At 39.6% G+C, this 14,574-nt stretch overlaps 1 protein-coding gene across 4 annotated transcripts in view; it reads right to left on the bottom strand.

Annotated features, from left to right (window-relative positions):
• The window catches only part of ABCD2 (ATP binding cassette subfamily D member 2), a 60,490-nt gene that overhangs the window by 40,883 nt on the left and 5,033 nt on the right, over positions 1 to 14,574 (bottom strand). For 3 of the 4 annotated variants that reach the window (XR_012903507.1, XR_012903508.1, XM_006120406.3), the window contains exons 3-4: positions 9,590 to 9,711; positions 3,404 to 3,572 (exon numbers count right to left, since the gene is read on the bottom strand). Coding sequence is in view for 2 of the 4 variants with exons in the window: in XM_006120406.3 (XP_006120468.1) it covers positions 3,404 to 3,572; positions 9,590 to 9,711 (291 nt within the window). In the remaining 2 variants the exon portion in view is untranslated. The remainder of the gene's footprint in view (positions 1 to 3,403; positions 3,573 to 9,589; positions 9,712 to 14,574) is intronic. The other variant, XM_075927455.1, reaches the window with a different exon arrangement.

The following is a 14,574-nucleotide window of genomic DNA, read 5'->3' as shown; positions in this document are numbered from 1 at the left end:
ATTTGAAGAGAAGGATACTGGCATTCTAGAGGAGATGTTATAGAAAGATCCTGAGAATAGGATGAATGCAGAAGGTCACCAACGAGGAATTATATAGGAAGATACAGCCAAAAGAGAACCTATTGCAGAAGGTTGTACAATGGAAGTTACAGCTATTCGGGCATATCTGCAGAATGAATGACAAGCGAATAGTTAAGACCCTGGTATTCGGCACGATGGATGGTCTGAATAGGAGAGGCAAACCCCACAGAGAATGCGTAGATAATATAATAGATTGGTGCAGAGCTAGTCTACAGAAACTAAGCCACTGCGCACTGGACAGGGAAAGATGGAAGGAAATAGCAAGGGAGGCATCGGACACCAACAAGCATTAAGCCATGGTTGTTGATGAGGATGAATGTTTTGAGTTAATCATACGAGTTTACTGCAATTAATTGACAACACTACATATTTTCTTAAGTCTTAAATGAATCCAATAATATTTATATACAGGATTGTTACAGGTGGCTCTGGTAGCACTGCCTATAATTAAGATTGCCTTACATTTTCCTTCACAAGAAGGAAATGCGCAGTGAAGAAGGCAGAAGACTATTGGAGGAGAATATGGTTAGATAATTAAAATACTATTCTGGAGAACTAGATTCTACTCCATGCCTCTCCCATCTGATATGCTGGATAAGCCACTTGAACCAAAATGTTTACTATTATCAACTAACTGTGAGCTCCTTATTTTTTAGATGCCGGACATCAGACAGGTGGGACCAGATTTTTCAGGAGTGCTCATGACAGCCACAGAAGTCACAGATGAACTTTGGATATATAAAAATGCTAAATCTGAAATCTCTAGGTGTCTCAAATTGGGAACCTGTGATGTATTTGTCCTTCATCTCATCATGCCTCAGTTAGAATATAGTAAAAATAATGCCCTCAAATATCACATGGATGTTGTGTAGATCAATTAATAGCATTTGTAAAATATGCAGCTATTGTGGTGAGAGTTGCACAAGCAACATTAATTCTGGGATTTCCAAACATTTGAGTGCTTGACTTTGTGAATTTAATGATCTCTTAATGTAAGGTTGTTTAATTTGTTTTTAATATAATGAGGAATATAATATTGGAAGCAGTGATATCAATTATAATGATATTTTTATAATTTGGAATGCTACAGAAAGACTGAAGTACAGTAATGTAATACTGGACTGAAGTATTTAAAAGGTTGGTTATAACTACACTGCATACAAGTTGGTCCCAGGATATTAGAAAGACAAGGTGGATGATATTATATCTTTTATTGGATCAACTTCTATTGGTGAAAGAGACAAGGTGCAAGAAAGCTCTGTGTGGCTGAAAAGCTTGTCTCTCTGACCAACACAAGTTGATCCAATAAAAAAAAAAAAAAATATTTCACCCACCTTGTCTGTTTAAAATGGCATTCTTTCTTGGCCTATGTCAACACAGTTATGGACTATAGTAAATACAGAGAAATAATATAACAATCTGGTGGCACATGTTCCTATTAATGATTTAAGAGAAAATAAGTGGTATGGACAATGTAATGAACTTGCCCTAAAAGGCAGTTTAAAATATGGATTTTTTATTAACAGTATGCACACTTACGTGTTCGCACACAAGTGCACAGATACATGCACCCCACACACCCTGTTATACATTCCTGTGCTGGGATTTCTGAAGCTATCAAGACTGAAAGGAAGAAAATTATTATTACAGTGAAACTTATGATGGGAGAGCCTCAAAAAACATATAGCCTCTGCAAAGTAGGTGAAAACAAAGCTTTGGTATGAGCTGATGAAATAAGAAAAAGAATGGGATGCTGTACCACATGGAAACATCAGTAGGACTTCTCATATCCAAACTGCATTCAGTCTTTAAAATAAATAGGTAGTCACGCTAAAGAACAATTGCTTTTGGGTCAAGTTCATTAATTTACTACTATATGGACTACAAAACTTTTTTCTCTACTACATTAGAAAACATAGCTAATACAAAATGTTGCTTGTTTTTATTAGTAGTCACACGTTGTGTCCTACAAGGTCAAGAAATCAGCTGCTAACAGTTAATGAATGTGCCACCTCAGGGTGTTTGTTATGACTCTGTTGAGAAATCTATGCTGAAGGGCAATAGTGTTGTAAGAGAGGAAGAAAATATTTCACACACAGCAATTTAACTTCTTCACCTCTGACTGGCTAACTTTTTCTAGAGGGTGGGGAAGGGATTTGGTTTGTCAACAACAGCTGGGAAGCAGGAAATGGAAGGAGTCCAATAGGGTATTCAAATGGAGTAAGTGTCAAAAGACTACACGAGGGGAGTGGAGAAGAAACTAGCTGGGGGGGAGCAGCGACAGAAATGGGTAATAAGGCACAGTAAAAATTCAGTTACAAAGGCACACAGACATAAATCAGGACTATGTAGCACTTTAAAGACTAACAAGATGGTTTATTAGGTGATGAGCTTTCATGGGCCAGACCCACTAGGAAGTGGGTCTTGCCCACGAAAGCTCATCACCTAATAAACCATCTCTTTAAAGTGCTACATAGATCTGTGTTTTGTTTTAGCTAGACCAGACTAACACAGCTGCATCTCTATCACTAGACAGACATAAGGTGGAAGAAACTGAGGAGAAATGACAGAACACAGTGGGTAGGGGGAGCAAGGGAAAAGGCAGGCAGGAGGGTTGGAGCTGATCAGAAAAATTCAGTGAAAATGTTTGACTTTGTTGAAAATATGAAAACTGAATACATTTTGGTTTTCAGGGCCTGAAATTATCTGGAACCAAATCCTACTTACAAAATAAAAATAAAAATAAATCAATTTTTTCAGATTTCAGTTTTCTAATGAAAATTAAATAAATTTAAAAGAAAGCAGATTTTTTCTGGGAAGGGGAGAACAAGTTAATAACCTCAGTTTTTTGTTGAGGTTTTGATGGAGTGTTACCAGCCTGCCCTTATGAGAGTATATTGTGAAGGAATCTAAGGTTATTTCTACACAAGGCTGTTACAGCCTTGTCATTAAAAGTCAGCTTGTGTGAACAATATTTGTCTATACTTTTTATTTCCACCCCATACAAAGGGGTTTTACTTTGTTGGCTGTACAGCATTCCTGCCAACAAACCAAAGTTCACATTTTCACTTCCCACTACAAAACTTTGTTATTCATAATACTTTTATTTTAAGTACTCATAAATGACAAAAGTTTTGTCTGCTGGGAGGCACAGAAAACTGCAAAGACGTAGATTAGGAATATGCAATGGGAGAGAAGTTGGTCTGTACAACTTAGAAATAACAGCAAGGACTGTTTAAAGAACACCTTTATTTATACCAGTAAAGTGGCATACCACGCTAAAGGCTTTATAGAGAAAGGTATCAAAATGTGAATTACCCACCCTTGATTTCCAACGGGCCATCAATGTGTTTTTCTGCTTTATCTTCGTTCTTGTGGTAGGTTTCAATCTCTTGAATAACAGCAGTTCTTTTGTAAATGCCTCTCTTCACTTCATCAAAGACTGAAAACATGTTAAACACTCGAGCTGTGTAGCCTGCTAACTCCGTGACCTGAGAAACAAGAAATGATGTTTAAATTATATAATTTGGAAATAAATTAAATACTTTCCATAACTGATGGACTGCATTCCCAGTTATTTTGACTCAGCACAATTTAGATTTAATTCTGAACTAAAAATAAAAGGAAATTTGTCCTCACTAATTTTCCGAGAGATCTTCTTTGATAGTCCAAGTGCATATACTTATGGTCCCAATCTGCCAGCAGATGAAGACATTACTTTGAGGGACAGATCCTAAACTCATGTAAATTGGCATAACTCCAGTGAAGTCCTTGAGAATTTTTAGTGATGTCATCACGAGCGAACAAGGAAGTTTCTGGCTCCAATTGGCCTGCTAGCTAGCTCCCATCAGTCAGCTAAATCTCCTAAAGCAGTGCCTATATTTGTAATTTATTGTGTAAAATACACCACATATGATTTTAGATCTTGAAGTCTTAGCATGAAATTTGCTCTTTGAAAAAGTCCTCCTGGAAATTTTCAGAAGACAGTACTAAACCTGAAGGGAGGAGGCCTGGATTGGCACAGAAGATATCAAAGAAAGAAAATTTAATACATAAAGGAAATGTTTCCTCTTTGATTTTCTGTGCCACGCCAGACATTTGGATACCTTAAAAAAAGTAATGCTATGCCATTTACTAAGTACTGATTATATCTCATAAAAGCTGCCTTCAGCAGTCTTACGAAATGATGAATCACCTCATGCCTGACCATTATATTCTCTGAACACTATAGGTTAAACATTGAAGGACATATACTCCAGGTGTCTGCCTTACCGATTGCCTGTAGTTCCGCATACAACTTCCAAGCACGATGCCTTGAATTTTCTAATGTCATATATTCTGAATGCTTCTCAGACTTCCTTTTCAGCACTGAAGCAATCTTCCCTGACCAAAAACTGCATTTGCTTGGAAAGAATGAATTTTGATGCTGCTCATTTTGTTTTTCTTCCTTCCGTGGCACTCATGCTGCTGTTGTGAAGCTCTGAGCTGCCAAGCCTTTTTGCAAGATTCCTAACACCCATCATATGTCAATGCGGAAAAAAGCATGGCAGCACACTATTCTATTTAGTTGCTAGACCATCTGTGCTGCTAGAATTCATTTCTCTAGTCCCGCTGAACTACCTCTCTGCTGTTCTGTTGGACTCTGTGGCAATCTACTCTGTTGTGGTCCTCTGTTGTGTCAAATTCTCTCTCTCTAAAAAAAAAAAATCACTATTTTCCACTCTCCCTAGCATATTTAGAATCTGTTTAGCTTATCTGTTCTGTTGCATACTCTGGCTAAAAAGATGGCTAAAGGGGTGGGAGGTTGATTGCTTTCAATACCTAGTTTTCCTTGGTCATATCTTTGCTTCAAGTCAGTTTATTTAACTGAGTGATGGCTGTTCAGTGTCCCCACACCATTCTTCAGCCTGTTGTGAAGAACGAGTCAAACGGTTCAACTCTGGTTATGACAAATAGACTTGATCCTTTCTGTTAGTGAAAACTACTATTATGGGGTCATGGCGTATGTTCCACCTCAGGTATGTTCCCCTCTTTACCCACTGGTATCTGCAGTCAGGATTCCATGGGTAGATTAAGGCCCTGGAGCTACAGAGACTCAAATGAGAAAGGCACCTAAAATGCATGGAAGGCTCTTTATCAGACCTTGGCAAATGCACCATGAATCCTCTTTTGGTAAAGATCTGCTTGTCTGCCTGGACATTGGACCCTCTGCAATTGAGGGGCTTTCTGTGGATAGGGTTGATAGGGTTTTGGGATAGGCAGTTCTCGCCCTACCTTGCCATTTTAAAATTTTTACTAGGTATGTAATAGTGTAGTCGATTAATCGATAAGCAAAAGCTTATAGGTTAATGCTATAGACTACATGCATTTCACCCCCCACCAGTAAATTTTTTAGCAGGCTGGCCAGCAGCCCAGCTCAGTCCTGGCTTGTGATGGGTCCGGGACCTACCCCTGTTGCAGCTCTGCATTTAATGTGTATTAGCAGCCAAGCTCCCCAGCTGGGTTCTGGCTTGTACTAGGTCTGGGATCTCAGACCTCCCCCCACCCCCGACAGGGGCTACTTCTACCCCATGCTGCTGCCTCTGTATCAGAGGCAGCAGCACAGGGCGACAGGCAGGCGGTCCACAAGAACAGCTGATTTTTAAACTGGCTCCCCTCACAGACCAGTTTCTGCCTGGCACCCCACACTACAGAGGCAGCACTTTGGAGTGGCAGGGGATTCCTTGGGAGTGGGGCCGGAGCACACTGGCTGCCAGCCCCCGCCCCCAGGGACTACAGAATAGTTAAGTAACCGGTAAGAATTCATGAGGTTACTCGAGTATTCAGTTAACTGATATTTAACATCCCTAATTTTTACCTCGTAGTTCTCAAGCCCTCAGGAGAGGACTCCTGTGGGATAAGTCTACAGTATTGTTAGTGTGATAGCCAAGCAGCATAGACACGTTTTAGTTCTGAAGTGAGTGCAGCAGTTAGCTCACAGGAGTACGATATGGCTAACTCACTGCCCTTCATGCTGTTTATGCTACTTATGGAGCTGCATATTGGTACGCAGTTGGAAATCCACTGAGACCTTGATGCCTGCTCAAGAACTGTGTCCTTTGTTTGGGGCTTACTCCACAGCCATTGAAGATACTGATCCTCAGCCTGATTGAGACAAACAAATAAGCTTTGGGACCTGACAAAAGCCCCTCATCTTCTAGGTTATGAATGACCTCACCATAAAGCCTCCATGTATTGTCTCCATCTGCTGGCAGAGAGAAACTACACCCTCCTAGCTGCAGTAATACAGAAGACTGAAGGGGAAAGCATCATCCTAAATATAATTTATGATTACCAGGTTCAGAAAACACAAATTCTGATGAAAAAATTCTGATGAGATGCATCTGAACTGCACATTTCTTTCTGGACATGTCAAATATACACCTTATAGCCCTCCCACCCACCACCCAGAATGGGTATAAAATAGCTCTGTAGACAGACATAGCTTAGGCAAGTAAAGGGCGTGGATGTGCATCTGAATACAAACCCAGCCTCCCTGTCTACACAGCTATCTCCCCACTGCTGGAGCTTTTTCCTGTCACAGGAAGTGATGCGAACGGAGGAGGGGGTGAAGCAGAAAGTAAAAGCTTTGCACACTGTTCATTGCTAAAATCCTTTACTGTCATAGGAAAAGTCTCCAGCAGGGGAAGGCTCTGACAGGAGTGGAGCTGCTGGAACCTTCCCCAGCTGCCTCCCCACGTCTGGAGTCTTTCGCTGACTCATGTAGCTACTACACCCACAGTGTGAATGCAGCATGCTTATCACTGGAGCATGTATCACGCATAGCTTGTATACCATTGAAAGTGGTATGCCATGTAGATATAGCCTTACAAAACAAAGAAATTAGCTAGTTGTAGTAAAGGATTTAGAGACTGCCAGATCCAAACCTCATGTTAGAAGATACATATGATGTAAAGAAGTTTAACTCTAAACAAGGCCCATAAATTACACAAAATATAATTCATAACAAATAGCTGTTCTTGAAAAGTCCTGCTCTCGGTCAGAGTTTTATAAGAATCTTCTTGTGAAACCCATGCTAATTTATCAAATATTTCAACTCCATAAGTAAGCTAATACTATTGACAGTTTTTTGTCTCTAGCACCTGTGAAAAGACCGTACTGACAATATTTGAGATTGAAGAGCTCCTATTATCAGCAGAACTGTTATAAGGTGGACAGCAGCAGTACAGCTTTTCCACTTTGTCATATTCAGAAGTGATCATTGCAGGTCAGGATGGAGGGTACATGGAGACAGTGTAGTTCAATCTCCAAACTAGGGATGTTAAAATTAGATTAATCAACTAATCAAATAGTTGATGGAATTTCCATCAACTACTTGATTAGTCGGTATGGGTGCTTCTGCTTTGAAATGTAGCAAGAGTCCGCCCAGCTGTTGCTACATTTCAAAGGCAGAAGTACCAGGCATTTCGCCTTTGAAAAGTACATTTCAAAGGCAAAATTTATACAAGAGCCCCTGTGGGGACTCTTGTATATTGTAAAGGTGGAAAGCTGCTGCTGCGCTCCTGTCCCCTCCCATGGAGCTGGAGCTGGGGGGAGGGGCAGGGGAACAACTTTTAAGCTTCTCCCAGCACCCCCCCCCCCCCCATCTCTCTCCCCCATCTCTCTCCCCTTGCTGTTTCTTTCTGATAGAGGCAGCGGGGGGGGGGGGGGGGAGGGAGGGAGAGCGACTAGTTGACTAGTCACTTACATCCCTATTCTAAGCCTATTCAAGGGCTGATCCAACTCTCTACTGGGAGTCTTTCCAGTGAACTCAGTTGGAATTGAATCAAGTCCTTAGTCTCTGCTAACACTGCAGGCGAGAATTCCAAACAGTGCTCTGTTATGGTGATATTTATGATACTGAATAGTATATCCTGGTGGTTTTCTAACTTTTTTTCTGATGACCCAGTTGAAGAAAATTATTAATATCCACAATCCAATGTATTTTGACTAGAGTGTAGGCTCCGGGATGGGGCAGAGGAGGAGAGCTATAAGGTGTAGGAGGGAGCACCAGCTTTGTGGAGGGTCAGGGCTGTGGCAAGAGGGGCTTACCTTGAGTGGCTCACAGTCAACAGTGCAGTAGGGGTGCTAAGGCAGGCTTCCTGCCTCAGCTGGCACCAAAGACCATACAGTGCCCCAGAAGCAGCCAGCAGCAGGTTAACAGGCAGTGGGCACATGAAGCTAGTGTTCAGGGCAGGGCCAGTGCACAGAACCCTATGCACTCTCTTCCCATCCTCTCGTCCCCCCTTCTAGGAGCCGGCTGCTTCTGGGGCACAGCACAGTGTGTGTTTCCAGGATAGGCAGGAAGTCTGCCTTAGCACCCACACTGGTCACCTGATCACCCTGCAGCAACAAGACCCTGTGCCTGACATTCCATGAGCCAGTACTGGGTTGTGACCCATAGTTTGAAAACCACTGCTATATCCTATGAACAAAACTTATCTTGTCTCACACACCGCAGGAGAGATAACAGGTAATGAAGGTCCAAAACATGATCCTGTACACTTATCCATCAAAAAAAAAAAAAAAAACCCCCACACTTGGATTTACTCTGGTGGCCTACACATAAAAAATTTGCAAAGGACAAACAATGCCCATCTTACTAACAAGATCAGATCCACTGACTGCTACAGCATGCTTGTGTAAGAAAAGTGAGTGGGATTTGTGCTTTATCACCATAAAATATTAAAGTTCATGGGAAGCTTATTAGCATAATATGGTAATTACCTCAAATGAACTTAGAATAAAATATGCAAGTGTTCTATCCCAATACTACTTTGGCAAACATTTAACTATAGAATTAAGATACAGTATCAGGTCACTGGTCTTCCACTTCATGTACTCCGAATAAAAAATTGTAATTGTGTTACAAGTCAAATCAGTTTACTGTTTTTCCACATATTATATAGCGGATTTTTTTTCTCAGTCATAAAACAACCATATTTGCAAGGCACCATGTAAATCTATAGCATATAGAAATTATTTTTAACAAAATGCTAATAGTAACACCTTCACACAATTGGTAACAGTCTCTACCATGTAGGCCAAGTATTGAAACAGCTGAATAAAAAAAAAAAAAAAAAAAAAAAAAAATCAGTCTATTAGCAGAACTGCTTGAAAAGACTGCAGTGTCTGGCTCTAGTTTACACAATATTAGCAGGTTTCATTTTCATGGGCCACAAATTACCCTGATATTAAAGTACTAGGTAAACTTAAGTTACTAAAAGCCAAATTCTGCATTCTTCACTCAAGAAAAACTCCCATTGCTTTAAAGACAGCAGAATTTGCCCCATGTTATTTATAATATTATATATATATATATATATATATATATATATATATATATATATATATATATATATATATATATATATATATATATATATATATATATAAAAATCTTACATTTGCAAATTATGTTTATTTTCATTTTTCTTTTCTGTTGTATACTAAAAATGGCACACACTACCTCTTTGTAAGAGGACATAATCCTTTCAATGGCATCTGCTCCAGAGACCAACAGATTTCGTGAAGTGGTAAAGGCTTCCGTTCGCTCACTGACCATAGCTTGTTTCTGGCCATCTTCTAACTCTAAAACAAAACAAAACAAACAAACAAAAAACAAAAAAAGAAAAAAAGTTCTTCTGTTCAAATATTCTTCTAAAAAAAAAATCTCTACAAGTTGAATTATGGTTAAAATGTGAGCCATTATTAAAACAGATATTATATCAAGAACATTTTCACTCCATGAAGACTTTTTGAAAGAAACAAAAAAGGAAAGCAATTAACACAAAACTTGTAGCAACGAAGAAAAAGTGGGAGTATAATCATCTTTTTTTTCCCTTTTTCACACTCGTCATCCTCTTTGTCTTTTTAATATACCATTACTCAGTCTGACTTTTACCACAACTGTAATGAGTCAAACCTAAGTAATATTCTAATACATAATTTTAGTTTCATTGTTTTGTTTTTATTCTTACAGTTATTACTCATTTTCAACCTTACTTAATTCTTCACTCAACTATGAATGCTCCTTTTTTTTTTACTCATGCACATTTGGTAAAATTAGAATATTTTATAAGACAGCAATTAACTAACAGTAAGTTTCTATATTACTCTTGGTAGTATAAAAGGGATCTGTGTTTGAGTAAGAGCCTTCTTTCTCAAAGTTACTGTTTGATTTCATAATGAAGTCATAATCCTTTGTTTGTAATATTGTAGCCTGAAAATCCTTCTGAATCAAATAAGGAACAGGAAATGTGTTATGAGAAAATACTCTTAACAACTGAGTAAGGCAAAAATGGCAGCTGAAACCAGATAGAGCATATGAAAAAGAAACACATATATGTTTAAATATAATATCTTCATATGAAGTGTTTGTTTTTCCCCAGAGTAAAATTCATTCTTGAAATGTTTCATGTCTGCAGTCCAATTCTGCTATATCTCTTGTCGTCATCACACCCACAGAAACTGCTATTCAACATGGAGCCAACCTGCAATTTGCTACTCCACAAAATCATCAAGATAATAATATGGATAATTTTTTTAAGATTGAATAATACAATTCTTAACATTTGCAACTAAGCAAATTAAGACAATCATATGATATAAATGAAATGTAAAATCTGATGTTTCAGCAGGAGTCTTGGGATGATTTTGTTCTTAGCCATTCCCTAAACAATATAAAGACTCGTTAATGGTGCAGCAAAATGGAGCTTTGTCTCTCTCTGAAGTTTGGCTACTGCAGGCTAGCCAGACTAGTAAACTGGTTCAGAATGACAACTCTTACACATCAGGAATTGTTATTAATATCTTCTATTAGGCAGATTCTGATCTTTTGGTCAAAAAAAAAAAAAAATCTATGAAGAGTTTCCTATATGTGCTATATGATGGTTATGTTATGTGCTGTTATACGGTAGGTAACGAAAGCAAAATTTTTGTACAAAGGAAGTGGTTTCCTCTCTTCCACGAGAAGGTCATTTTGCAGCATTTGAAGACATAAAACCAGTACAAAATCTTATTGTACCTGTCTGTATCTTCCTTTTGCAGCTCCCGATACCCAAATATTAGTTTGTTTTAATTTATCAAGCCACCAAACAAACCCTTCCTTGGATAAATTTGCCCTTGGTATAACTCCACTTACATCCATGAAGATACACCAGAGATAAAGGTAAACATTTTGGACCAAAAATATTATACAGAAAGTTACTCTCATACACAGCCTTTGTCTTTCAAAATTAAATTTCTGAATTATTCGAGAAAACTTTGGCTGTTCATATTTTCTAGTTTGAGTTATGCTAAGTATGTCATCCAGCACACAGGGATATACGCACTTGGTAAACAATGAGAATCATGCCTTTTTAGGGAAAAGAAAAGGACATAGCCTTCCTCAGTCAGGCTGTGATCCTAAAACCCTTGCTCATATGACAGTTGTGTAAATAGTCATATTTACTCCAGTGGGAAGACTGATGTGAATAAGGTTCTGTAGGGAATTCAGTCCTCAATAGTAATGCTAATTCAGTAGTATAAAAAAAAAAAAAACTCAAAAAAACAAAAACAAAAAACCAACACAACAACTTTTTTTTGGCAGCTAACCAAATTTTACTGATCTAGCGAGCATTTTAGTTTTATGATCATTGAGAATTTAAAATTGGGCATATCTGAGGAATTTACCCAGATCCAGAACAGAATTCTCCATTAATGCATGAGTGAAATCAAACTATCAGACCTGCACAAAATAACTTTTCTTGGTCATTTTCTCCAATCTTTTTCACACAGAGACTTTTCCTTCTGTATTAGAGGAAGTACTATTTCCGTTCAGACTAGGCCTGTGGTCTCTCTTTAGTATCTAAGCTTTAGCAATGTTTTAAGATTTTCCTCACATATAAAATTTAATTCCATTTGTTTTATGGGAAAACATATCTATTGTGCCTAATTATAATAATTTAATTTCATTAATGTTTTATTTCCAATGAATTAACAACAAATTGAACCTCTCTAGTCTGGCAATCTCTGGTTCAGCAACATCCACGGTTCAGCAACATCCATGGTCCAGCATAATTTTAATTAGCCAGATGTCCAGTTATCATGGGTGTGACCAGGTTTCCCACAGTCCCATAAAGTTGTATTACAGCCACCAGTCCTGGCTCTCAATGATCTGTGCTGTTAATTAGCTCTAGTTTAGCTCTAAATATCTTCTATGAGCTCAGTAAGGGCATGTCTACATTAAGAAATTATTTTGAAATTGCTAAATTCTAAACAATAACTCCCAAAATAACTATTTTGAAATAAACTTGTTCCCCCAGGAAAGTAGGAGTACAGATTTTGAAATAACCAGTCTGTTATTTTGAAATAATAGGATTGATGGTATAGACGCTCTTCACTTATTTTGAAATAAAGGGACGTATTTTGAAATAATCCCCCAGTGTAGACCAGGGCTAAGTAATAGAAGTGCTTCAAGACAATACTGACCTCCCATGGTTCGGCAAATTCTTTGGTTTAGCGCTGGTCTGGTCCCGAGGGTGCTGGACTAGAGAGGTTCAACCTGTACATTCAGTATATTATGGTATACAAGTGCTTTTTGTAGAATTCCTTTTGCATACTCAAGTATTATTAAATCATTTATCTAATAGTATTATAAAATAGCTTTATCTTACATGTTGTAATAGCAAACAGATATCAGAAAAGGTAGCATTAGCTTTGGTGTCTGATTTTTAAATACATACAAATACCTTAATTTTGGCAACAACAGGGAAAAAATTATCGCTACACTGATACAATGCCTCCTATCTGAAGAACCATCTGTGTGAACACTTTCAGATTGATTTCAAGCATGGTCATAAATTCTAAACATTAGATATTTGATTTTAAACACTTCCTGAATTCAGGATTTATTCATCAATGATGGTTCTAGTTCCCATTCTTCAGATTTTAACCAATCATTTGCCTTCCACACCTGACCTGGTTGCCAGGGGCTGTGGCAGAATTAACACTGGCAGAGCTCCCCACCTTTCCTGCTGCAGTACTAGTTCTCCAACTAAATTACCTTCAGCAGTGAGCTGCACTTACTGGATTTTTGGCATAGCCGGTTTACTTACTTCTTACCACATGATGGGGTCAATTTGTCACAGTTAATAATGCATTTCTGATCTTGTCTCTATTCTTGCAGAATTCCTCAAGGCTCTGTAATAAGTTCCATGGTTTAACATTTTACATGTTCCTCCTTCACTATTATAAGACAGGCTATATCACTGACTTGGAGAAGTCAGATTCATTTTTCTGACCTTCTGCTCTGTCTGCATTTTAAACATATTTGTCAGATGTCCATTTCTGGATGTCAGAGAATGTTACTTATTGTAAGGTTAACAGGGTTGGAATATTGCTCCTTTGCTCTCTACGGGCTCTCTTTCTTTAAAGGACACCTAACCTGTTTCTGATTAATGGGCAAAGAGCTAGGGAGGAGACATTTACGTGCTGTGCTTAAATAATCTCTTTATCAGTTAAGGGTTATTGCCAAGCTGCACTTATTTTCATTTTAGCAGAAAGTAGATTAAGTTTGATAACAGAAATTAGGTTAACTAAGTACTAAAGCTCTATTATCCTTCACTGGTTCTTTTATGTAATATGGACCTGCATAAACTTTTGTGTTTAGAATATACAGGCAGTCCCCGAGTTACGCGGATCCGACTTATGTCGGATCCGCAGTTACAAACGGGGATTTTCTCGCCCCGGGGCGAGAAAAGCTGCTCCCCGTCTCCCTAGTCTGCTGGGGGAGCCAGCAGACCAGGGAGATGCGGAGCAAAGCGGCGGAGGACCCGAGCTGGACCCGCGGCGCTGATCTGGAAGCGCCGTGGGTCCGGCCCCGGGTCCTCCGCTGCTTTGCTCCACGTCTCCCTGGTCTGCTGGGGGGGGTGGGGACGCAGCTAGTGCCCCCCCCCCAGCAGACCAGGGAGACGTGGAGCAAAGCCCGGGGCCTGTGGTAGAGCAGGTGGGGCGCTGCCGGTTGGTCCCGCAGCACCGCTCCTTGGCACTACTGGACCAACCCAGCAGCACCCCAGCTGCTCTGCCCCAGGAGTCCTGATTCAGCCGCTGCTGATCAGTTTCAGCAGCGGCTAAATCAGGACGCCTGGGGCAGAGCAGCTGGGGTGCTGCTGGGTTGGTCCAGTAGCGCCGAGGAGCAGCCACGCTACTGGACCAACCCAGCCGCACCCGAGCTGCTCTGCCCCAGGCGTCCAAGTCAGCCACTGCTGAAACTGACCAGCGGCTGACTACAGGAAGCCCGAGGCAGAGTTGCTCTGCCTCGGGCTTCCTGGAATCAGCTGCTGATCAGTTTCAGCAGCAGCTGAATCTGGATGCCAGTTCCGACTTACATACAGATTCAACTTAAAAACAAACCTACAGTCCCTATCTTGCACGTAACCCAGGGACTGCCTGTAATTGCCAAATTCCTTATCA

The sequence above is a fragment of the Pelodiscus sinensis genome, chromosome 1, assembly GCF_049634645.1.
Source record: "Pelodiscus sinensis isolate JC-2024 chromosome 1, ASM4963464v1, whole genome shotgun sequence".
Classification (NCBI taxonomy): Eukaryota; Metazoa; Chordata; order Testudines; family Trionychidae; genus Pelodiscus; species Pelodiscus sinensis.
Note: the sequence above shows the minus strand (reverse complement) of the source record. Positions and strands in the feature narration are given on the sequence as shown.